Source organism: Scyliorhinus torazame, chromosome 1 (genome assembly GCF_047496885.1).
Source record: "Scyliorhinus torazame isolate Kashiwa2021f chromosome 1, sScyTor2.1, whole genome shotgun sequence".
Classification (NCBI taxonomy): Eukaryota; Metazoa; Chordata; class Chondrichthyes; order Carcharhiniformes; family Scyliorhinidae; genus Scyliorhinus; species Scyliorhinus torazame.
The window spans coordinates 415,731,381-415,758,390 of record NC_092707.1 but is presented as its reverse complement, the minus strand read 5'-3'; the positions used below and the strand labels follow the sequence as shown (position 1 = coordinate 415,758,390).

Below are 27,010 nucleotides of genomic sequence, written 5' to 3'. Positions count from 1 at the left end.
GGATCCGGATTCTGCTGGTATCTCAGCAACATCTGGACCACGATCCGGAGTATGCTGGTATCCCAGCAACGGGGCAGCACGGTAGCCTTGTGGATAGCACAATTGCTTCACAGCTCCAGGGTCCCAGGTTCGATTCCGGCTTGGGTCACTGTCTGTGTGGAGTCTGCACATCCTCCCCGTGTGTGCGTGGGTTTCCTCCGGGTGCTCCGGTTTCCTCCCACAGTCCAAAGATGTGCAGGTTAGGTGGATTGGCCATGATAAATTGCCCTTAGTGTCCAAACTTGCCCTTAGTGTTGGGTGGGGTTACTGGGTTATGGGGATAGGGTGGCGGTGTTGACCTTGGGTAGGGTGCTCTTTCCAAGAGCCGGTGCAGACTTGATGGGCCGAATGGCCTCCTTCTGCACTGTAAATTCTATGATAAAGATCTGGACCAGGATCCGGATTCTGCTGGTATCCCAGCAATATCTGGACCAGGATCCGGATTCTGCTGGTATCCCAGTAACATCTGGACCAGGATCCGGATTCTGCTGGTATCCCAGCAACATGTGGACCAGGATCCGGATTCTGCAGGTATCCCAGTAACATCTGGACCAGGATCCGCATTCTGCTGGTATACCAGTAACATCTGGACCAGGATCCGGATTCTGCTGGTATCCCTGGACCAGGATCCGGATTCTGCTGGTATCCCAGTAACATCTGGACCAGGATCCGGATTCTGCAGGTATCCCAGTAACACCTGGACCACGATCCGGAGTATGCTGGTATCCCAGCAACATCTGGACCAGGATCCGGATTCTGCTGGTATCCCAGCAATATCTGGACCAGGATCCGCATTCTGAAGGTATCCCAGTAACATCTGGACCAGGATCCAGATTCTGCTGGTATCCCAGTAACATCTGGACCAGGATTCGGTTTCTGCTGGTATCCCAGCAATATCTGGACCAGGATCCGCATTCTGAAGGTATCCCAGTAACATCCGGACCAGGATCCGGATTCTGCTGGTATCCCAGTAACATTTGGACCAGGATCCTCATTCTGCAGGTATCCCAGTAACATCTGGACATGGATCCGGATTCTGCTGGTATCCCAGCAACATCTGGACCAGGATCCGGATTCTGCTGGTATCCTAGTAACATCCGGACCAGGATCCGGATTCTGCTGGTATCCCAGTAACATCTGGACCAGGATCCGGATTCTGCTGGTATCCCAGAAACATCTGGACCAGGATCTGAATTCTGCTGGTATCTCAGCAATATCTGGACCAGGATCCGGATTCTACTGGTATCCCAGTAACATCTGGACCAGGATCCAGATGCTGCTGGTGTCCCGGAAACATCTGGACCAGGATCCGGATTCTGCTGGTATCCCAGTAACATCTGGACCAGGATCCGCATTCTGAAGGTATCCCAGTAACATCCGGACCAGAATCCGGATTCTGCTGGTATCCCAGTAACATCTGGACCAGGATCCGCATTCTGCAGGTATCCCAGTAACATCTGGACCTGGATCCGGATTCTGCTGGTATCCCAGCAACATCTGGACCAGGATCCAGATTCTGCTGGTATCCTAGTAACATCCGGACCAGGATCCGGATTCTGCTGGTATCTCAGTAACATCTGGACCAGGATCCGGATTCTGCTAGTATCCCAGAAACATCTGGACCAGGATCTGAATTCTGCTGGTATCTCAGCAATATCTGGACTAGGATCCGGATTCTACTGGTATCCCAGTAACATCTGGACCAGGATCCAGATTCTGCTGGTGTCCCAGCAACATCTGGACCAGGATCCGGATTCTGCTGGTATCCCAGTAACATCTGGACCAGGATCCGGATTCTGCTGGTATATCAGTAACATCCGGACCAGGATCCGAAATCTGCTGGTATATCAGTAACATCTGGACCAAGATCCGGATTCTGTTGGTGTCCTAGTGACATCTGAACCCAGATCCAGATTCCGCTGGTATTCCTGTGACATCTGGACCAGGATCCAGATTCTGCTGGTACTCCAGTAACATCTGCATTAGGACCCGGATTCTGCTGGTATCACAGTAACATCTGGACCAGGATCCGGATTCTGCTGGTATATCAGTAACATCTGGACCAGGATCCGGATTCTGCTGGTATCCCAGTAACATCTGGACCAGGATCTAGATTCTGCTGGTGTCCCTGTGACACCTGGACCAGAATCGGGATTCTGCTGGTATCCCTATAACATCTGGACTAGGATCTGGATTCTGCTGGTATCCCTATAACATCTGGACCAGGATACGGATTCGGCTGGTATCCCTATAACATCTGGACCAGGATTCGGATTCTGCTGGTACCCCAGTAACATCTGGACCAAGATCCGGATTTTGTTGGTGTCCTAGTGACATCTGAACCAAGATCCAGATTCCGCTGGTATTCTTGTGACATCTGGACCAGGATCCAGATTCTGCTGGTATTCCAGTAACATCTGGACTAGGACACGGATTCTGCTGGTATCCCAGTAACATCTGGACCAGGATCTGGATTCTGGTGGTATCGCAGTAACATCTGGACCAGGATCCTGATTCTGCTGGTGTCCCTGTAACATCTGGACCAAGATCGGGATTCTGCTGGTATCCCTGTAACATCTAGACCAAGATCCGGATTATGCTGGTATCCCTGTAACATCTGGACCAGGATCCGGATTCTGCTGGTATCCCTGTAACATCTGGACCAGGATCCGGATTCTGCTGGTATCACAGTAACGTCCGGACCAGGATCCGGATTATGCTGGTATCGCAGTTACATTGGGACCAGCCTCAGCTGCTATACCTGTTATAAAAATGTCGGAGCTACAATCTGCTGTATGTTCCCGCTGGGGGGTGTGGTCCAGAACCAGGGGCAAAATTCTCCCCCAACGGCGGGATGCCCGCCGACTGGCGCCAAAGCCGGCGCCAATCAGACGGGCATCGCGCCGGCAAAAAGGTGCGGAAGTCTCCGCATCTTTGGGGGCCGAGCCCCAACATTGAGGGGCTAGGCCGACGCCGGAGGGATTTCCGCCCCGCCAGCTGGCGGAAACGGCCTTTGTTGCCGCGCCAGCTGGCGCGGAAATGCGGCGCATGCGCGGGAGCGTCAGCGGCCGCTGTCAGTTTCCCAGCACATGCGCGGGAGCGTCAGCGGCCGCTGTCAGTTTCCCAGCGCATGCGCGGGAGCGTCAGCGGCCGCTGTCAGTTTCCCGCGCATGCGCAGTGGGCAGAGTCTCTTCCGCCTCTGCCATGGTGGAGGCCGTAGCGGAGGCGGAAGGGAAAGAGTGCCCCCACGGCACAGGCCCGCCCGCGGATCGGTGGGCCCCGATCGCGGGCCAGGCCACCGTGGGGGCACCCCCCCCGGGGTCAGATCGCCCCGTGCCCCCCCCAGGACCCCGGAGCCCGCCCACGCCGCCTGGTCCCGCCGGTAAATACCAGGTTTGATTTACGTCGGCGGGACAGGCAATTTCTGGGCGGGACTTCGGCCCATCCGGGCCGGAGAATCCAGCGGGGGGTCCCGCCAACCGTCGCGGCCGGATTCCCGCCCCCGCCCAATCTCCGGGAGCGGAGACTTCGTCGGGGGCGGGGGCGGGATTCACGGCGGCCAACGGCCATTCTCCGACCCGGCGGGGGGTCGGAGAATGACGCCCATGGTGTCACAGTCTGAGGATACGGGATAGCCCATTTAGGGCAGAGATGAGGGGAAAGTATTTCAGCCAGAGAGTGGTGAGTCAGTGGAATTTGTTACCACAGGAAGTAGTGAGGTGAAAACATTTGATTTCAAGAAAGAATTAGATCCAGCACTCAGGGTGAAGGGGATCAAAGGATTAGGAATCCCAAAGAATCCCTCCAGTACAGAAGGAGGCCATTCGACTCGCGCACCCTTCGACAGTCTAGGCCCAATCCCATGCCATATTCCTGCGATCCCCACCTAACCTTTTGGACACTAAGGGCAATTTATCATGGCCAATCCACCTAACCTGCACATTTTTGGACTGTGGGAGGAAACCGGAGCACCCAGAGGAAACCCACACAGACACGGGGAGGATGTGCAGACTCCGCACAGACCGTCACCCGAGGTCAGAATTGAACCCGGGTCCCTGACGCTGTGAGGCAGCAGTGCTAACTGTCTGTGCGGAGTCTGCACGTTCTCCCCGTGTGTGCGTGGGTTTCCTCCGGGTGCTCCTGTTTCCTCCCACAGTCCAAAGATGTGCAGGTTAGGTGGACTGGACATGATCCTTAGTGTCCAAAAGGTTAGGTGGGGTTAAGGGAATAGGACAGGAGTGTGGGACTGGGTAGGGAGCTCTTTCGAAGGGATCAGTTCAGGCTCGACGGGCCGAATGCACTGTTCTATGACTTGCACAAAGCCGGGCAGGTTTGAGAAACCCATTTCATCACAACATTGAAACAGAAAACCCGACAGCAAAAATACTCACTCCAGCAATTCAAAATTGGATTTCTTCTCCAGGGCCTTTGGCTGCATATCCTTGTAAAACCTCCTGATCGGAAAGAGCAGACACAATAAATAAACACCAGCCCCATTCACCAGACCATCGACATTCACTAATTATAAACTCATACGATGAATTCACCCAGAATTTGTAAGTAACCCAACAGTGTGAGGGAGCTGGATTAACACCAGTAGAGATACAGTCAGTAACGCAGGGTGCTGGGGGAGAGGAGTTACTGAGTGACAGTGTGAGGGAGCTGGATTAACATCAGTAGAGATACAGTCAGTAACACAGGGTGCTGGGGGAGAAGGGTTACTGAGTGACAGTGTGAGGGAGCTGGATTAACATCAGTAGAGATACAGTCAGTAACACAGGGTGCTGGTGGAGAGGGGTTACTGAGTGACAGTGTGAGGGAGCTGGATTAACATCAGTAGAGATACAGTCAGTAACACAGGGTGCTGGGGGAGAAGGGTTACTGAGTGACAGTGTGAGGGAGCTGGATTAACATCAGTAGAGATACAGTCAGTAACACAGGGTGCTGGGGGAGAAGGGTTACTGAGTGACAGTGTGAGGGAGCTGGATTAACATCAGTAGAGATACAGTCAGTAACACAGGGTGCTGGTGGAGAGGGGTTACTGAGTGACAGTGTGAGGGAGCTGGATTAACATCAGTAGAGATACAGTCAGTAACACAGGGTGCTGGGCGAGAGGGGTTACTGAGTGACAGTGTGAGGGAGCTGGATTAACATCAGTAGAGATACAGTCAGTAACACAGGGTGCTGGGGGAGAGGGGTTACTGAGTGACAGTGTGAGGGAGCTGGATTAACATCAGTAGAGTTACAGTCAGTAACACAGGGTGCTGGGGGAGAGGGGTTACTGAGTGACAGTGTGAGGGAGCTGGATTAACATCAGTAGAGATACATTCAGTAACACAGGGTGCTGGGGGAGAGGGGTTACTGAGTGACAGTGTGAGGGAGCTGGATTAACATCAGTAGAGATACAGTCAGTAACACAGGGTGCTGGGGGAGGGGGGTTACGGAGTGACAGTGTGAGGGAGCTGGATTAACATCAGTAGAGATAGTCAGTAACACAGGGTGCTGGGGGAGGGGGGTTACTGAGTGACAGTGTGAGGGAGCTGGATTAACATCAGTAGAGATACAGTCAGTAACACAGGGTGCTGGGGGAGAGAGGGGTTACTGAGGGGCAGTGTGAGGGAGCTGGATTAACATCAGTAGAGATACAGTCAGTAACATAGGGTGCTGGGGGAGAGGGGTTACTGAGTGACAGTGTGAGGGAGCTGGATTAACATCAGTAGAGATACAGTCAGTAACACAGGGGGCTGGGGAGAGGGGTTACTGAGTGACTTTCTAACTTGAAAGAGGTTAGGTACATTAGATGTCTGGGATTGGTGTACAGTGGCACAGGGTTGCAGCTTTACAAAACCCTGGTTAGACCCCACCCGCAGTCACTGTGAACAGTTCAGGCCACCACACCTTCGGAAGGACATTTTGGCCTTGGAGGCAGTGCAATATTGACTTTAGGGGAGGAATTACTCAAATTAGACTAGTTTTTGCTCAAATTTAGACGGTTAAGAGGTGATCAGTTGTTAATTTTAAATCAGAGATGGATAGATTTTTGTTCAGCCAAGATATGAAGGGATATGGGCCAAAGGCAGGAGTATGGAGTTAGGTCACAGGTCAGCCACAATTTCATTGACTGGCTGGACAGGCTTGAGGGGTTTAATAGCATACTCCTGTTTCTAGGTTTCTAATGTGCAGCGTGACCTGGGTGTCCTTGTGCACCAGTCACTGAAGGTAAGCATGCAGGTACAGCAGGTGGTAAAGAAGGTTAATGATATGTTGGCCTTCATTGCGAGAGGTTTCGAGTATAGAAGCAGGGATATGTTGCTGCAATTGTACAGGGCCTTGATGAGGCCACACCTGGAGTATTGTGGGCAGTTTTGGTCTCCTTCTCTGAGGAAGGATGTTCTTGCTCTCGAGGGAGAGCAGCGAAGGTTTACCAGACTGATTCCTGGGATGGCGGGACTGACGTACGAGGAGAGATTGAATCAGTTAATATTACATTCACTGCACTTTAGAAGAATGAGGGGGGGATCTCAAATAAACTTTTGAAGTTCTCACAGGACTGGATGGGGTAGATGCAGGAAGGATGATCCCGATGGTGGGGGGGACTAGACAGGGTCGATGCAGGAAGGATGATCCCGATGGTGGGGGGGACTGGACAGGGTCGATGCAGGAAGGATGTTCCCGATGGTGGGGGGGACTGGACAGGGTGGATGCAGGAAGGATGTTCCCGATGGTGGGGGGGACTGGACAGGGTAGATGCAGGAAGGATGTTCCCGATGGTGGGGGGGGGGACTGGACAGGGTAGATGCAGGAAGGATGTTCCTGATGGTGGGGGGGACTGGACAGGGTCGATGCAGGAAGGATGTTCCCGATGGTGGGGGGGGACTGGACAGGGTCGATGCAGGAAGGATGTTCCCGATGGTGGGGGGGACTGGACAGGGTCGATGCAGGAAGGATGTTCCTGATGGTGGGGGGGACTGGACAGGGTAGATGCAGGAAGGATGTTCCCGATGGTGGGGGGGACTGGACAGGGTCGATGGGGCAGCACGGCAGCACAGTGGTTAGCACTATTGCTTCACAGCTCCAGGGTCCCGGGTTCGATTCCCGGCTTGGGTCACTGTCTGTGCGGAGTCTGCACATCCTCCCCGTGTGTGCGTGGGTTTCCTCCGGGTGCTCCGGTTTCCTCCCACAGTCCAAAGATGTGCAGGTTAGGTGGATTGGACATTCTGAATTCTCCCTCTGTGTGTACCCGAACAGGTGCCGGAATGTGGCGACTAGGGGCTTTCCACAGTAACTTCATTACAGTGTTAATGTAAGCTGACTTGTGACAATAATAAAGATTATTATTACAAGCTGTTTCATGTGAATAATTCTGCTGAATTATTATCTGCCTGAAGTCGTTGTTTAAGAGCAACTGGACTGAAATTGCTGAAGTTCATCGAACCAGGAAAACCCCAAACATTCAAAGTGTAAAAATTGAAAGGAAAATGATGGTTTCAGCTTTTAAAAAAAACAATGGTCTGATTACGAGAATCTTAAGAGCCGGTGCAGACTCGATGGGCCGAATGGCCTCCTTCTGCACTGTAAATTCTATGATAATAATCTTACTTCTGTGACAGCATCACTGGACCAAATCAGCCAATCACAGATGGCTGGAATAATGATGGCCGAGGTCATTGGCCTCCAGGATCTTAGCCAATCAATCAGGCTGAGAAAAGACGTCACCAGCTAAAAAAAGCTGCCCATTCGCTGAGAGTTTATCACACTTGACTGATAACGAGCCGTCTCATTTCAGGCTTCCTGTCAGAGAAAGCTGGCATCACTCAGCTTTGACAAAGAGGCCTCCAGACTCGAAACGTTAGCTCCGTTCCCTCTCCGCAGACGCTGCCAGACTTGCTGAGATTGTCCAGCACTTTCTGTTTGTGTCTCAGATTCCAGCATCTGCAGGAATTTGCTTTTCCCACACTGCGCTCAGTTACACACCCAATGTTGCCTAACTTTCTGCTGGAGGACAAGAGCAGCCTTTCGCTGATTTCTATTCAGCTATTTAGTTTCCTTTTCCCTGATTAAGATGCTCCTCGGATGAGTGAGGCAGCAAAGCCCAAAGAGAATGGGAGGGACTTCATCTGGGATCTCAGGCAGCACAGGAATTGCAGAAAGCTCTTCTCCACAGCACCACTCCGTAGAACCAGAGACCGGATACAGGAAGGTTCAGTCGAGTATCCCAGACACGGAACATTACCTGATCTCCAGACAGCCAAGCTTCAAGGCCACTTCCTGGTCCACGTGACCAGCGACTTCCTCCATGTAGTCACTGCGTACCTGTGAGGACGGAGTTAGAAGAGAAGATATGTGGACAGATTTCTAGGGCAGTAATAATAACAATAATCTTTATTGTCACAAGTAGGCTTACATTAACACTGCAATGAAGTTACTGCGAAAAGCCCCCAGTCGTCACATTCCGGCGTCTATTCCGGTACACAGAGGGAGAATTCAGAATGCCCAATTCACCTAACAGCACGTCTTTTGGGACTTGTGGGAGGAAACCGGAGCACCCGGAGGAAACCCACGCAGACACAGGGAGAGCGAGCAGACTCCACACAGACAGTGACCCAAGCCAGGAATCAAACCCGGGATTCTGGTGCTGTGAAGCAGCAGTGCTAACCACTGTGCTACTGTGCCACCCAGTAATCATTGAGAACTTCAACGACCCAGATAGCAACAGGGTATGAACAGAGTGAATGTCACAGAGGGTGCAAAATTCTTGAACTGCATTCAGGAGAACATTTTTAGCCAACACGTAACAAGTCCAATGAGGAGGGACTCAGTTCTAGGTTTAGTCTGTGGCGATTGTCGCTTTAATGGCATCACAGCGGAGTAAGGGTCACCTGGCTTGTGGGAACATTTGGGACTCATAGTGAGTAATCACCCCAGGAGGTGGAGTTATTTTTTTAAATAAAATGCTTTTAATTGGTTTTCAAATTTTTATGTTTCATGTTTCAGTGTATCTGTCAAATTACAAGTGTTGTAACCACGTATAGTGCCAAACTAAAACAACCAAGGAGAAATTCAAATTACAAAAGACAGATTAAAGAATGAGAAAAACACAACACAACAGCACGGTAGCACAGTGGTTAGCACTGTGGCTTCACAGCGCCAGGGTCCCAGGTTCGATTCCCCGCTGGGTCACTGTCTGTGTGGAGTCTGCACGTTCTCCCCGTGTGTGCGTGGGTTTCCTCCGGGTGCTCCGGTTTCCTCCCACAGTCCAAAGACGTGCAGGTTAGGTGGATTGGCCATGATAAATTGCCCTTAGTGTCCAAAAAAGGTTAGGAGGGGTTATTGGGTTACGGGGATAGGGTGGAAGTGAGGGCTTAAATGGGTCGGTGCAGATTCTATGGGCCGAATGGCCTCCTTCTGCACTGTATGTTCTATGTTCTAACACAAACAAGGGTCACTATAAATAACCCACCTCTTCATTCACCTGAGGAAGGAGCAGCGCTCCGAAAGCTAGTGATTCGAAACAAACCTGTTGGACTTTAACCTGGTGTTGTAAGACTTCTTACTGTAAATATTTACATCGATATGCCTGCCCCCTGCAGCTATGCCCCTTGTGTCCTTACCCAATCAGCCCTTACCCAATCCGTCTCTCTGTTTCCTCCCCATTCATGGCCCCATCCCGATGCCTCTTAAATGTCGCTAATGTGCTGCTTCCACCACATCCTCTGGCAGCGCGTTCCAGGCACCCACCACTCTCTGTGTGAAATGCTCACCTCGCACATCTCCCTTAAACTTTCCCCCTCTCACCCTGTGATGCACGATCAATTGCACAAAGACTAAAGTTGGGGACAACTGTGGCTTTATTACAGTCAGATGCGAGGCCTCCTGCTGCAGCTGGCGAAATGGCAGGGCACTGGAGGTCATGCATATTTATACAGTTCTCCGTGGGCGGAGCCAGCCGGCAGGAGCTACAGGCGAACCTGTAGTGCAGGTCCTAACTTCCATCTCCTATTACAGTGGTTCACCACACCTGTGCCCCCTTGTAATTGACACTTCCACCCTTGGAAAAAGCCTCTGACTATCCACTCTGTCTCTGCCTCTCATAATTTTGTAGACCTCTATCAGGTCTCCCCTCAGCCTCAGTCTTTCCAGTGAAAATAATCCTAGTTTATTCAACCTCTCCTCATAGTCAACACCCGCGAGACCAGGCAACATCCTGGTGAACCTTCTTTGCGCCCTCTCCAAAGCTTCCACGTCCCTCTGATAATGTGGTGACCAGAACTGCCCGCAATACTCCAAATGAAATGAAATGAAAATCGCTTATTGTCACGAGTAGGCTTCAATGAAGTTACTGTGAAAAGCCCCTAGTCGCCACATTCCGGCGCCTGTTCGGGGAGGCTGGTACGGGAATTGAACCGTGCTGCTGGCCTGCCTTGGTCTGCTTTAAAAGCCAGCTTTTTAGCCCAGTGAGCTAAACCAGCCCGTCAGGGCTCAGCGGCCTAACCAAGGTTTTATACAGCTGCAACATGATTTCCCAACTCCTGTACTCAATGCCCCGGCTGATGAAGGCAAGCAAGCCAGATGCCTTCTTAATCACCTTGGCCACCTGTGTTGCCACTTTTAGGGAACTGTGGCCCTGCACGCCCAGATCCCTCTGTATGTTAATGATCCTAAGGATTCTGCCATTTAAAGTATAACTCATACCTAGATTTGATCCTTCAAAATGCATCACCTCGCATTTGTCTGGATTAAACTCCATCTGCCATTTCTGTGTCCAAGTCTCCATGGAACATAGAGTGCAGAAGGAGACCATTCGGCCCATCGGGTCTCCACCGACCCACTTAAGCCCTCACTTCCCCCCTATCTCCGTAACCCAATAACCTCTCCTAACCTTTTTGGACACTAAGGGCAATTTATCATGGCCAATCCACCTAACCTGCACGTCTTTGGACTGTGGGAGGAAACCGGAGCACCCGGAGGAAACCCACGCAGACATGGGGAGAACGTGCAGACTCCGCACAGACAGTGACCCAAGCCGGAATCAAACCTGGGACCCTGGCGCTGTGAAGCCATCTGTGCTAACCACTGTGCTCCAATCTATCTATATCCTGTTTTATCCTCTGACAATCCTTGGCACTTTCAGCAACTCCGCCAATCTTCGTGTAATCCGCAAACTTACTAATCTGACCACCCACGTTTCCCTCCAGATCATTTATATATATCACAAACAACAGAGGTCCCAGCACTGATCCCTGCGGAACACCACTAGCTACAGATCTCCATTCTGATAGACACCCTTCCACCGCTACTCTCTGTCTTCTATAACCGAGCCAGTTCTGTATCCATCCAGCCAGTCCACCCCGAATCCCGTGTGATTTTAGTTTCTGTACCAGTCTGCCATGTGGCACCTTGTCAAACGCCTTCCTAAAGTCCATATAAACTACATCCACAGCCCTTCCCTCATCAATTTTATTTGTCACCACTTCAAAAAAACTCAATCAAGTTGGTGAGATGCCAAGCAGCAGATGCCAGTCGTAGCCTGGCGCCTCAGTCAAGAAAGAGCAGCAAAATGAGAAGACAAAATTCCACTTTCTCTCCAATCATAATCACTCCTTTATTTGTATTCTGAGACCCAAAAGCCCAGGGTCCCAAGAACAAAGGGAGTGATTGTCGGGAACGGCAAGAGCAGAAGTCAAAAGGTTGTGGTTCAAACTCAATTCCAGAGAATTGCTCAGGAAATCTAGGGCAGGTACTGTGTGGAATACTTAGTACTTGATAATCACTGGCAGTCTCTCAGTATCTGACAGTCACTGGGTTAACACTGTGTGTAGTACTCAGTGTCTGATAGTTATTGGGCTAATACTGTGTGTAGTACTCAGTATCTGATAGTTACTGGGTTAATACTGTGTGTAGTACTTAATATCTGATAGTTCCTGGGTTAATACTGTGTGTAGTACTCAGTATCTGATAGTTACTGGGTTAATACTGTGTGTAGTACTCAGTATCTGATAGTTACTGGGTTAATATTGTGTGTTGTACTCCAGATGTGATAGTTACTGGGTTAATACTGTGTGTAGTACTCAGTATCTGATAGTTACTGGGTTAATATTGTGTGTTGTACTCCAGATGTGATAGTTACTGGGTTAATACGGTGTGCAGTACTCAGTATCTGATAGACACTGGGTTAATACTGTGTGTAGTACTCAGTGTCTGATAGTTACTGGGTTAATACTGTGTGTAGTACTCAGTGTCTGATAGTTACTGGGCTAATACTGTGTGTAGTACTCAGTATCTGATAGTTACTGGGGTAATACTGTGTGTAGTACTTAATATCTGATAGTTCCTGGGTTAATACTGTGTGTAGTACTCAGTATCTGATAGTTACTGGGGTAATACTGTGTGTAGTACTTAATATCTGATAGTTCCTGGGTTAATACTGTGTGTAGTACTCAGTATCTGATAGTTACTGGGTTAATATTCTGTGTTGTACTCCAGATGTGATAGTTACTGGGTTAATACTGTGTGTAGTACTTAATATCTGATAGTTACTGGGTTAATACTGTGTGCAGTATTCAGTATCTGATAGTTACTGGGTTAATACTGTGTGTAGTACTCCAGATGTGATAGTTACTGGGTTAATACTGTGTCTAGTACTCCAGATGTGATAGTTATTGGGTTAATACTGTGTGTAGTACTCAGTGTCTGATAGTTACTGGGCTAATACTGTGTGTAGTACTCAGTGTCTGATAGTTACTGGGTTAATACTGTGTGTAGTACTCCAGATGTGATAGTTACTGGGTTAATACTGTGTCTAGTACTCCAGATGTGATAGTTACTGGGTTAATACTGTGTGTAGTACTCAGTATATGATAGTTACTGGGTTAATACTGTGTGCAGTACTCAGTATCAGATAGACACTGGGTTAATACTGTGTGTAGTACTCAGTGTCTGATAGTTACTGGGCTAATACTGTGTGTAGTACTCAGTATCTGATAGTTACTGGGTTAATACTGTGTGTAGTACCCAGGGTGTGAGAGTCATTGCGTTAATACTGTGTGGAGTACTCAGGGTCTGTGTTAATACTGTGTGTAGTACTCAGGGTCTGTGTTAATACTGTGTGTAGTACTCAGGATGTGAGAGTCATTGCATTAATACTGTGTGTAGTACTCAGGGTCTGTGTTAATACTGTGTGTAGTACTCAGGGTGTGAGATTCATTGCATTAATACTGTGTGTAGTACTCAGGGCCTGTGTTAATACTGTGTGCAGTACTCAGGGTGCGAGAGTCACTGCGTTAATACTGTGTGTAGTACACAGGGTCTGTGTTAACACTGTGTGTAGTACTCAGGGTGTGAGAGTCACTGCGTTAATACTGTGTGTAGTTCTCAGGGTCTGTGTTAATACTGTTTGTGGTACTCAGGCTCTGTGTTAATACTGTGTGCAGTACTCAGGGTGTGAGAGTCACTGCGTTAATACTGTGTGTAGTACTCAGGGTCTGTGTTAAGACTGTGTGTAGTACTCAGGGTCTGTGTTAATACTGTGTGCAGTACTCAGGGTCTGTGTTAATACTGTGTGTAGTACTCAGGGTCTGTGTTAATACTGTGTGTAGTACTCAGGGTCTGTGTTAATACTGTGTGCAGTACTCAGGGTCTGTGTTAATACTGTGTGTAGTACTCAGTGTCTGTGTTAACACTGTGTGTAGTACTCAGGGTCTGTGTTAACATTGTGTGTAGTACTCAGGGTGTGAGAGTCACTGCGTTAATACTGTGTGTAGTACTCAGGGTCTGTGTTAATACTGTGTGTAGTACTCAGGGTCTGTGTTAATACTGTGTGTAGTACTCAGGGTCTGTGTTAATACTGTGTGTAGTACTCAGGGTCTGTGTTAATACTGTGTGTAGTACTCAGGGTCTGTGTTAATACTGTGTGTAGTACTCAGGGTCTGTGTTAATACTGTGTGTAGTACTCAGGGTGTCCCAAAGGTGGTTCAATCCATGCCGGCTGGTGTGGGTTGACAGCGGCGGGGCTTCGGCCCATCGCGGACCGGAGAATCTGGCCCCCGCCGAATATCCGGTGCCGGAGAATTCGGCAACCGGCGGGGGCGGGATTCACGCCAGCCCCCGGTGATTCTCCGACCCGGTGGGGGTCGGAGAATCGCGCCCCAGATACTAGCCTAACCAGACTTAGAGCTACCACATGGTGTTTGCACTGGCCAGCTCACTAACTCTGACTGTCTCAGAGGCTGGGTCCCGAGAGAGCGGGAAAACTGGTGCCCTCTGACTTTATAGTGGTAGTGTCCTGTCTGGTGATTGGCTGCTCTGTTCTGTGTGTTTACTGGTCATCCTGTGTGTCAATCACTGCCTGTCTGCCCTCCATTATATACACAGATGTATATTATGACAGGACCTGTGCGGGGTGATACTATGTGTTTGAGCTGATATAGCTTTGTATTGGTACCAATATGAAACGGTATTGCACGGCCTCCCTAATGTTCCCGCGAGAGGTCTGGGGTCTCGGGGCTTCTGGTGTGGCCGGGGTGAGAATGCAGAGTGAGGTTTGCCAGCACAGGGCTCGCTGTACGGCGTTCTGAGAGGGGGCGGGCAAGGTACGGTAAGGGTGGGATGGTGCGGAGGGGGAGGGAGAGGGAGGGGGAGGGGGGGGTGGGCTGTGGGATTTGAGGGTTCCGGGATGGAAACCCTAACGGATTGTCAGTCTCTCTCCCTCTCTCACCCCTTCCAGAAGGAGAAGAGTTGGCTGGTGTGGGTCCCACAGAGGCTGCTCTCGCGTTGCCGGCGGCAGCCCAGACGGCCAGACGCCAGAGAAGGTGGCAGCAGCGGCGACGAGGGCTGGAGGCAGCACCCCCACACACCCCTAAGGCACGGCTGCCATCGGGCCGAGGAGGAACGCAAAGGGGGAGGCCAGCGACTCCGCCCGAGGGGCACAGGCGTCGGTGGGCTCTCCAGAGAGATGACAGACAGCATGTGCCGCAGGAGACTCCGTCTCAACAGAGGTGCTGCAGCACCTGTGTCATGCACTGGTGGACGTGGTACCCCATGGAGGAGGACACCCACTCCCGCTGGCCATGAAGGTCACTGCAGCCCTGAACGTTTATGCAACCGGTTCATTCCAGGGCTCGAGTGGGGTCTTGTGCGGCATTTCCGAAGTCACATCTGAAGTCACAGATACCCTGTACGCCCGGGTATTAGACGACATCATTTACAGCCTGGGCCAAGCCCACCAAGATGCCCCAGGTACAGTGGGCACCATGTTGTCTTGCCCACACCGGGGCATCAGGCCCTTCATTAACAGGAAGGGGTTCCACTCCCTGAATGCTCAAATCGTGTGTGACCAGCACCCCTGATCACCCATATGTGCCCCCGCTACCCAGGAAGCAGGCATGACAGTTCCGAGGCCTGGCCCATTCTGGTGGTGCCCTGCGGTACACCCCCCCCCCCCCCAGAGGGCCTCCCACTTTGTGGTGGTCCGCTGCACCCTTCACAACCTGGCACAGCAGCGGGGACACGTGCTGGAAGAGGAGGGACCTGCAGCCTCAACTGAGGAGGAGACAGCCCAACGAGGACCCGGAGGATGGACGTCAGGGGGCGGCGAGGATCCGGCAGTGAGGAGGTCAAACTGGGGCCTTCCGCCAAGGAGACGGCGGCTGTCTCCAGTCCGACTGAATCCGCCCCTCCTGACACTGGCGCATGTCAAGGGCGGTGGGCAGAACAGGGCGGCATGGCGATAGCAGTGACACCGGTAGGTCGGTAGGGGCCCTTTCCCGCTCCAGGCCCTTCAGAGGACGTCTGCCTAGGGCATCTAAGGACACAGGGCATGGAAAGCAGCAAGCTGCCACCACCTCTGATGTGCCTCCTGGGGACACACTGAGACATAGCACTAGACCACGGAAAATCAAGAAGATTGAGGAGCACTGAGTGGGCACTGTGGTGAGGGGAAGGGGGGAGGAGGCAGGGGTCATTATCTGTAGCTGGGGGAATGGAAATGTCAATGATTCACTCTTAAAACATGTAGCATCTGATACATTTGAAGCCTCTTTCACGTTCCTTAAATCCCTGACCATCTAAAGACGTGCAGGTTCGGTGGGTTACTGGGCGAGGTCGGTGCAGACTCAATGGGCCGTTCTTCTGAAGACCTTGGGCGGGATTCTCCGTCCTCAGGACGCGCCGCTCCACCGTCAGCGCAGCCACGGTCACGGGTTTCCCGACAACGGGAATGGCCGGATGCTGGAATGGAGGCTTGCACTGCTGGCGAGGGTGCGTCGCGCTGGAAAACACGGATTGTAGACTGGGTAATCCCACCCCTTATACTTTCTTGTGTTGGGGAGGGGGCAGATGCCTGGATTGTCTCCCCTCCCCATTCCAATCTCCAGCCTGAATCTCTATCGTCACGTGCACCTTGACCCAAACGCCCCTCACCCTCCCGGCACACTGATTACTCGTCTTTGTAAACATTCATTCAGGGGCAGTGGGCATCGCTGGCTGTGGCACTCCACTCTCCCTGGAGAGTGGCATTTCAGAGACAACCATGTTGGTACGAAACCGGAGTCATGTGTGGGTCTCAGTGAGGATCGTGCATTTCCTGCTCTCAAAGGACACGAGAGAGAATCACCATGGCCATAGTTAGGCTTTTAATCCCAGGTTTTTAAAATTGAATTCCAACTTAGCCACCCGCCGTGGTGAGATTGGAACCTGGGTCGCTGGAGCAGGCCGCTGGGTCTCTGGAATACCAGTAAGAACAGCACTGCGCCATCGCCGCTCCTGTCACAGGTTAGTGACGTGCGGTCATTAAAACTGGCTGAACATTCGCCACTGTTGATTGGGTCACGGTCCTGTCCAACGGGGTATCGTTCCTACTGAAGCAGCAGCGGGGAGAGTATTGAATGTGTTGATGTCACAGCTTTTCTCTACTGGGCCCTGGGTGTGAAAGAGAGACAGAGAGAGACAGAGAGAGAGAGTGTGCGAAAGAGAAAGAGAGAGAGTGTGAGAGAGAGAGCGCTGCCCACGGAGGAAGCGAATCTAACCGTCGGCACTGACCTGCTGATAATAACACAACAGTGTGGTTCTGTCTTCCTGAAAACTCTTCATGACATCTTTGGGAAGGAAGCGAATCCTCAAATCATACCTGCAAGAAATGTCAGAATGAAGCTTCCTTAGATTTAACCATTGAGATCAGCTCTGTTGAGAAGTTCTGGACATGACATGCTTCGGTACCCAGTCAGCGAGCTGAATAGCATCCTCCTGTGCAGTAACCCTTTGAGGATTTGCACGTCACCCACAAACATTACCAAGTACGGCAGTCACGCTGGCAGGATTGGATGCTGCCATGTTATTCCTCTCGGTCTCCATCCTTCCAGCAATGGGAACAGTTTTTCTCTCTCTACTCTGCTTAGACCCCTCATTATCCTGAACATCACTCTGAAATTTCCTCTCAACTTTAATTCTCCAAATGGGATGGAAATTTTGGGAAATGGGAGGAGAAGGGGATTAAGGCACCAAAAGATTTGTTTCTTAGGGGTCGGTTTGCAGGATTGAAGGAGCTGGAAGCGATGTATGGGCGGGAGCAGGGGAAATGTTTAGATACATGCAGGTTCGGGATTTTGCCAGAAAGGAGATACAGAGCTTCCCGGTGGAGCCGGCCTCCACATTGCTGGAGGAGGTGTTGACGACAGGGGGACTGGAGAAGGGGGCAGTGTCAGCGGTGTACGGAGCTATTCTGGAAGAGGATAAGGCACCACTGGAAGGGATCAAAGCAAAGTTGGAGGAAGAGCTGGGAGAGGTTATAGAGGAGGGGGTCTGGTGTGAGGTGCTCCGGAGAGTGAATGCCTCCACCTCGTGCGCGAGGTTGGGGCTGATACAGCTGAAGGTGGTATACAGAGCACACCTCACGAGGGCAAGGATGAGCCGATTCTTTGAAGGAGTAGAAAATGTGTGTGAATGTTGCAGGGTGGGGGGGTGGGCGCGCTAGTCACGTTGATATGTTTTGGCCGTGTCCAAAGCTGGAGGATTACTGGAAGGAGGTGTTCAGGGTAATCTCTAAAGTGGTGCACGTGAAACTGGACCCGGGCCCCCGGGAGGCCATATTCGGGGTGTCGGACCAGCTGGGGTTGGAAACGGGTGCGGAGGCAGATGTTGTAGCCTTCGCCCTGTTGATCGCCCGAAGGCGGATCCTGATGTGTTGGAGGGTAACCTCTCCACCCTGTGCCCTGGTGTGGCGGGGGGACCTGCTGGAATTCTTGACTCTTGAGAAGGTTAAGTTTGAACTGAGGGGAAGGATGGAGGGGTTCTACAATTCATGGGCATTATTCAGCATGCACTTTCAAGAACTGGATAACATCAAACATTAGTTGGGAGGGGGGGGGGGGAGGGAGGGTTGGAGGGAGGGGGGGCGGTGTGTGTTGATGGTGACTATGGGTGATTCCTGATTTGATTTTGTCATTTGTTTGTGTGAACATGCGGGCCAATGTCTGGGGTTTGGTGGGAGGATGGGATCGTTGTTATTGATCTGGGGATTGATGTATTTGTTACTGATTATTGTTCATTGTTGGTGGGTGTAAATTTGGGAGAAAATGTGTAAAAGGAGGAGAATAAAAAATCTATGTTTTAAAAAACTTTAATTCTCCAAGCAGAACAGTTCCAACTTCTCCAATCCACCCAAGTAATAGCCGTTCCCAGAACCATTCCCGGGAATGTTTCCTGCTTCTCTCCCCTATGTCTTTGCATCCTTCCTAAAGTGCAGGATTGAACACAATCCTCCAGCAGAGACTGAACTAGTGTCTTATACGAATTCAGCACAATGTCCCTATTTTTGAACTTTATGCCCCTATTAACTGAGCCCAGGATCCTGAATGCTTAATTCTCCCCTTTCTTCACCTGTCCGGCCACTTTCAGTAACTCATAAATATCGGGCTAGATTCTCTACACCCCGACGCCGAAATCGAGGCCGGCGCCAGGGCAGAGAATCCAGCTTGAAGCCGTAATTGAGACCAGCACCGGTTCGGTGATTCTCCAGGCACCGAAAATCGGCGTCACCGGGGAGCACGCCGCACCGCCAGAGGCCATTGCCAGAGGCCCGCTCCGACGTTCTCCGCCCCCAACCAGCCAAGTTCCCGACGCCGTGGGACTGGCCTGCTATTGGCGGTCGGGATACTCGCATGGAGGCCGCGGACTCACCCTGCTCGGGGGCAGGCCACTCGGAGGCCAGGGGAATGTTTGTGCGGGCTTTGAGGGTCGGCTGCACAACCGATTGGGGGATCTCTTTCTTGGGTCTGGCTCCGCGGTCCCAGTCCGCCATGGAGCACGGCGTAACCTTTTTGGACTCTCAGGGTAATTTAGCACGGCCAATCCACCTAACCTGCACGTCTTTCGGGACTGTGGGAGGAAACCGGAGCACCCGGAGGAAACCCACGCACACACGGGGAGAACGTGCAGACTCCGCATGGACAGTGACCCAGCGGGGAATCGAACCCGGGACCCTGGCTCTGTGAAGCAACAGTGCTACCGTGCTACCCAGTGTTAGCTTTTGTCATAAAACATGCATTTGCTTAAGTGACTATTAATTTATAATGTCTAGAAGTTTCTCTGCAATGGGATTTAAACTGCCTGGCCTGTAGTTGCTGGGTTTCTCTTTTTGGAACAAGGGCGTAAAATTTGCAAATCCCCATCCATTGGTACCACTCCTGAGTCTGGAGAAGACTGGAATATTCTGGACCGCGCCCCTACAATTTCCATTCTTATTTCCTTCATTATCGTTGTGTGCATTTCATCTGGCCCTGGTACCTTATCAAATTTAGGCACAGGTTGTCTGTCCAATAGCTCCTCCTCATCAAATTTGAACTCTTCGAATGACTGAACATATTCCTCTTTCACCAATACTCTGAAGGGGCTGGTTTAGCACAGTGGGCTAAACAGCTGACTTGTAATGCAGAACAAGGCCAGCAGCACGGTTCGATTCCCGTACCAGCCTCCCCGAACAGGCGCCGGAATGTGGTGCCTAGGGGCTTTTCACAGTAACGTCATTGAAGCCTCCTTGTGACAATAAGCAACAAACAAAACCGGAATTTTGGCTTTGATAAAAACAAATGCAGATTATTCATTTAATACCTCTCCGTGATGACCCCTACCTCAATGCATAAATTCCTTTTTTATTCTTACACCCACTTTTATCCCATTTAATACTTTGAGATTTAAACGAGTATAATACTCTATCTGCGTCCTTTTATAATCCAGCTTACGCTTCAGTTATTCAATATAAATCATCTCAACCACACCCTGTGGTAGCAAAGCTCCACATTTCGACACAGCTCAAGTCTAATTTAAAAATTCAGTTTATTTAATTTTAGAAAAATTACGTCTGAATCAGGGATTCAAGGTGGTTTAAATATAGAATAACAGATACCCGGGAGTGAGTTACAGACTGGAATCTAATCGAGGGGGTGGGGATGGTTTATATATAGAATAACAGAGACCCGGGAGTGAGTTACAGACTGGAATCTAATCGAGGGGTTCGGGGTGGTTTATATATAGAATAACAGAGGCCCGGGAGTGAGTTACAGACTGGAATCTAATCGAGGGGTTCGGGGTGGTTTATATATAGAATAACAGATGCCCGGGAGTGAGTTACAGACTGGAATCTAATCGAGGGTTCGGGGTGGTTTATATATAGAATAACAGATGCCCGGGAGTGAGTTACAGACTGGAATCTAATCGAGGGGTTCAGGGTGGTTTATATATCGAATAACAGATACCCGGGAGTGAGTTACAGACTGGAATCTAATCGAGGGGTTCGGGGGGGTTTATATATGGAATAACAGATACCCGGGAGTGAGTTACAGACTGGAATCTAATCGAGGGGTTCAGGGTGGTTTAATATATCGAATAACAGATGCCCGGGAGTGAGTTACAGACTGGAATCTAATCGAGGGGTTCGGGGTGGTTTATATATAGAATAACAGATGCCCGGGAGTGAGTTACAGACTGGAATCTAATCGACGGGTTCGGGGTGGTTTATATATAGAATAACAGATGCCCGGGAGTGAGTTACAGACTGGAATCTAATCGAGGGGTTCGGGGGGGTTTATATATAGAATAACAGATACCCGGGAGTGAGTTACAGACTGGAATCTAATCGAGGGGTTCAGGGTGGTTTATATATCTAATAACAGATACCCGGGAGTGAGTTACAGACTGGAATCTAATCGAGGGGTTCGGGGTGGTTTATATATAGAATAACAGATACCCGGGAGTGAGTTACAGACTGGAATCTAATCGAGGGGTTCGGGGTGGTTTATATATAGAATAACAGATACCCGGGAGAGAGTTACAGACTGGAATCTAATCGAGGGGATCAGGGTGGTTTATATATAGAATAACAGATACCCGGGTGTGAGTTACAGACTGGAATCTAATCGAGGGGTTCGGGGTGGTTTATATATAGAATAGCAGATACCCGGGAGTGAGTTACAGACTGGAATCTAATCGAGGGGTTCAGGGTGGTTTAGAAATAGAATAACAGATACCCGGGAGTGAGTTACAGACTGGAATCTAATCGAGGGGTTCGGGGCGGTTTATATGTAGAATAACAGATACCCGGGAGTGAGTTACAGACTGGAATCTAATCGAGGGGTTCGGGGTGGTTTATATATAGAATAACAGATACCGGGAGTGAGTTACAGACTGGAATCTAATCGAGGGGTTCAGGGTGTTTATTAACAGAATAACAGATACCCGGGAGTGAGTTACAGACTGGAATCTAATCGAGAGGTTCGGGGTGGAAAAAATATAGAATAACAGAGACCCGGGAGTGAGATACAGACTGGAATCTAATCGAGGGGTTCGGGGTGGTTTATATATAGAATAACAGATACCTGGGAGTGAGTTACAGACTGGAATGTAATCGAGGGGTTTGGGGTGGTTTATATATAGAATAGCAGATACCCGGGAGTGAGTTACAGACTGGAATCTAATCGAGGGGTTCAGGGTGGTTTATATATAGAATAACAGATACCCGGGAGTGAGTTACAGACTGGAATCTAATCGAGGGGTTTGCGGTGGTTTATATATAGAATAACAGATACTCGGGAGTGAGTTACAGACTGGAATCTAATCGAGAGGTTCGGGGTGGAAAAAATATAGAATAACAGAGACCCGGGAGTGAGATACAGACTGGAATCTAATCGAGGGGTTCGGGGTGGTTTATATATAGAATAACAGATACCTGGGAGTGAGTTACAGACTGGAATCTAATCGAGGGGTTCGGGGCGGTTTATATATAGAATAACAGATACCCGGGAGTGAGTTACAGACTGGAATCTAATCGAGGGGTTCGGGGTGGTTTATATATAGAATAACAGATACCTGGGAGTGAGTTACAGACTGGAATCTAATCGAGGGGTTCGGGGCGGTTTGTATATAGAATAACAGATACCCGGGAGTGAGTTACAGACTGGAATCTAATCGAGGGGTTCGGGGCGGTTTATATATAGAATAACAGATACCCGGGAGTGAGATACAGACTGGAATCTAATCGAGGGGTTCGGGGTGGTTTATATATAGAATAACAGATACCCGGGAGTGAGTTACAGACTGGAATCTAATCGAGGGGTTTGGGGTGGTTTATATATAGAATAACAGATACTCGGGAGTGAGTTACAGACTGGAATCTAATCGAGAGGTTCGGGGTGGAAAAAATATAGAATAACAGAGACCCGGGAGTGAGATACAGACTGGAATCTAATCGAGGGGTTCGGGGTGGTTTATATATAGAATAACAGATACCTGGGAGTGAGTTACAGACTGGAATCTAATCGAGGGGTTCGGGGCGGTTTATATATAGAATAACAGATACCCGGGAGTGAGTTACAGACTGGAATCTAATCGAGGGGTTCGGGGTGGTTTATATATAGAATAACAGATACCTGGGAGTGAGTTACAGACTGGAATCTAATCGAGGGGTTCGGGGCGGTTTGTATATAGAATAACAGATACCCGGGAGTGAGTTACAGACTGGAATCTAATCGAGGGGTTCGGGGCGGTTTATATATAGAATAACAGATACCCGGGAGTGAGTTACAGAATGGAATCTAATCGAGGGGTTCGGGGCGGTTTATATATAGAATAACAGATACCTGGGAGTGAGTTACAGACTGGAATCTAATCGAAGGGTTCGGGGTGGTTTATATATAGAATAACAGACACCCGGGAGTGAGTTACAGACTGGAATCTAATCGAGGAGTTCAGGGTGGTTTATATATGGAATAACAGATACCTGGGAGTGAGTTACAGACTGGAATCTAATCGAGGGGTTCAGGGTGGTTTATATATAGAATAACAGATACCTGGGAGTGAGTTACAGACTGGAATCTAATCGAAGGGTTCGGGGTGGTTTATATATAGTACAACAGATACCCGGGAGTGAGTTACAGACTGGAATCTAATCGAAGGGTTCGGGGTGGTTTATATATAGAATAACAGATACCCGGGAGTTAGTTACAGACTGGAATCTAATCGAGGGGTTCAGGGTGGTTTATATATAGAATAACAGATACCCGGGAGTGAGTTACAGACTGTAATCTAATCGAGGCCTTCGGGGTGGTTTATATATAGAATAACAAATACCCGCGAGTGATTTACAGACTGGAATCTAATCGAGGGGTTCGGGGTGGTTTATATATAGAATAACAGATACCTGGGAGTGAGTTACAGACTGGAATCTAATCGAGGGGTTCGGGGCGGTTTGTATATAGAATAACAGATACCCGGGAGTGAGTTACAGACTGGAATCTAATCGAGGGGCTCGGGGCGGTTTATATATAGAATAACAGATACCCGGGAGTGAGTTACAGACTGGAATCTAATCGAGGGGTTCGAGGTGGTTTATATATAGAATAACAGATACCCGGGAGTGAGTTACAGACTGGAATCTAATCGAGGGGTTCGGGGTGGTTTATATATAGAATAGCAGATACCCGGGAGTAAGTTACAGACTGGAATCTAATCGAGTGGTTCGGGGTGGTTTATATATAGAATAGCAGATACCCGGGAGTGAGTTACAGACTGGAATCTAATCGAGGGGTTCAGGGTGGTTTAGAAATAGAATAACAGATACCCGGGAGTGAGTTACAGACTGGAATCTAATCGAGGGGTTCAGGGTGGTTTATATATAGAATAACAGATACCCGGGAGTGAGTTACAGACTGGAATCTAATCGAGGGGTTTGGGGTGGTTTATATATAGAATAACAGATACTCGGGAGTGAGTTACAGACTGGAATCTAATCGAGAGGTTCGGGGTGGAAAAAATATAGAATAACAGAGACCCGGGAGTGAGATACAGACTGGAATCTAATCGAGGGGTTCGGGGTGGTTTATATATAGAATAACAGATATCTGGGAATGAGTTACAGACTGGAATCTAATCGAGGGGTTCGGAGCGGTTTATATATAGAATAACAGATACCCGGGAGTTAGTTACAGACTGGAATCTAATCGAGGGGTTCAGGGTGGTTTATATATAGAATAACAGATACCCGGGAGTGAGTTACAGACTGTAATCTAATCGAGGCCTTCGGGGTGGTTTATATATAGAATAACAAATACCCGCGAGTGATTTACAGACTGGAATCTAATCGAGGGGTTCGGGGTGGTTTATATATAGAATAACAGATACCTGGGAGTGAGTTACAGACTGGAATCTAATCGAGGGGTTCGGGGCGGTTTGTATATAGAATAACAGATACCCGGGAGTGAGTTACAGACTTGAATCTAATCGAGGGGCTCGGGGCGGTTTATATATAGAATAACAGATACCCGGGAGTGAGTTACAGACTGGAATCTAATCGAGGGGTTCGAGGTGGTTTATATATAGAATAACAGATACCCGGGAGTGAGTTACAGACTGGAATCTAATCGAGGGGTTCGGGGTGGTTTATATATAGAATAGCAGATACCCGGGAGTAAGTTACAGACTGGAATCTAATCGAGTGGTTCGGGGTGGTTTATATATAGAATAGCAGATACCCGGGAGTGAGTTACAGACTGGAATCTAATCGAGGGGTTCAGGGTGGTTTAGAAATAGAATAACAGATACCCGGGAGTGAGTTACAGACTGGAATCTAATCGAGGGGTTCAGGGTGGTTTATATATAGAATAACAGATACCCGGGAGTGAGTTACAGACTGGAATCTAATCGAGGGGTTTGGGGTGGTTTATATATAGAATAACAGATACTCGGGAGTGAGTTACAGACTGGAATCTAATCGAGAGGTTCGGGGTGGAAAAAATATAGAATAACAGAGACCCGGGAGTGAGATACAGACTGGAATCTAATCGAGGGGTTCGGGGTGGTTTCTATATAGAATAACAGATATCTGGGAATGAGTTACAGACTGGAATCTAATCGAGGGGTTCGGAGCGGTTTATATATAGAATAACAGATACCCGGGAGTGAGTTACAGACTGGAATCTAATCGAGGGGTTCGGGGTGGTTTATATATAGAATAACAGATACCTGGGAGTGAGTTCAGACTGGAATCTAATCGAGGGGTTCGGGGTGGTTTATATATAGAATAGCAGTTACCCGGGAGTGAGTTCCAGACTGGAATCTAATCGAGGGGTTCAGGGTGGTTTAGAAATAGAATAACAGATACCCGGGAGTGAGTTACAGACTGGAATCTAATCGAGGGGTTTGGGGTGGTTTGTATATAGAATAACAGATACTCGGGAGTGAGTTACAGACTGGAATCTAATCGAGAGGTTCGGGGTGGAAAAAATATAGAACAACAGAGACCCGGGAGTGAGATACAGACTGGAATCTAATCGAGGGGTTCGGGGTGGTTTATATATAGAATAACAGATACCTGGGAGTGAGTTACAGACTGGAATCTAATCGAGGGGTTCGGGGCGGTTTGTATATAGAATAAAAGATACCCGGGAGTGAGTTACAGACTGGAATCTAATCGAGGGGTTCGGGGCAGTTTATATATAGAATAACAGATACCCGGGAGTGAGATACAGACTGGAATCTAATCGAGGGGTTCGGGGTGGTTTATATATAGAATAACAGATACCCGGGAGTGAGTTACAGACTGGAATCTAATCGAGGGGTTTGGGGTGGTTTATATATAGAATAACAGATACTCGGGAGTGAGTTACAGACTGGAATCTAATCGAGAGGTTCGGGGTGGAAAAAATATAGAATAACAGATACCCGGGAGTGAGAGCAGCTGGTTAGTCAATTTCAGCGGGAGCATTGCGGAAGGAGGTTGCTGGGAGGTAAGTCAACCTTTAAAAGCACTTCTCTTTGCAGGGGCAGGCCAGTCGATTTCGGTGGGAGAACAGCTGGTGAGTGGTGAGTCAGTTTCAGCAGGAGCTGAGAATTTTTCTTTTTTTTTTAAATTAGTTTTTTAGGCGGGATCAGGAAGTCGACCCGCGGACGTCTGGGAAGACCCTCACCAATAAATTCTGGTGGAGAGGAAACCCGAGACACTACACGTGTAGTGTCTCCCACCCGCCCTCCTCCTCTAACCTAATAATAAAACCCATTGGTCTGAGGTAAGTACCATATTTTTTATTATATTATTATTATTTTTTATAAAAATTTAATTTAGTTGTTAGCCAGATCTTGGTAGAAAGTTAGAGGAATGGCAGGGAAGGGAGTGCAATGTTCCTCCTGCAGGATGTTTGAGGTGAGGGATGCAGTTAGTGTCCCTGCTGATTTTACCTGCAGGAAGTGCTGCCATCTCCAGCTCCTCCAAGACCGAGTTAGGGAACTGGAGCTGGAGTTGGAAGAACTTCGGATCATTCGGGAGGCAGAAGGGGTCATAGATAGCAGCTTCAGGGAATTAGTTACACCAAAGATTGGAGATAGGTGGGTAACTGTAAGAGGGACTGGGAAAAAACAGTCAGTGCAGGGATCCCCTGCGGTCGTTCCCCTAAGAAACAAGTATACCGCTTTGGATACTTGTGGGGGGGGGGGA

General features: G+C 49.3%; 1 protein-coding gene across 3 annotated transcripts in view; it reads right to left on the bottom strand.

Annotated features, from left to right (window-relative positions):
* ptk2ba (protein tyrosine kinase 2 beta, a) overlaps positions 1-27,010 on the bottom strand; it is a 505,509-nt gene that overhangs the window by 260,330 nt on the left and 218,169 nt on the right. For all 3 annotated transcript variants that reach the window (XM_072515254.1, XM_072515246.1, XM_072515261.1), the window contains exons 4-6: positions 17,074-17,161; positions 8,273-8,352; positions 4,431-4,493 (exon numbers count right to left, since the gene is read on the bottom strand). In XM_072515254.1, the coding sequence (XP_072371355.1) occupies positions 4,431-4,493; positions 8,273-8,352; positions 17,074-17,161 (231 nt within the window). The remainder of the gene's footprint in view (positions 1-4,430; positions 4,494-8,272; positions 8,353-17,073; positions 17,162-27,010) is intronic.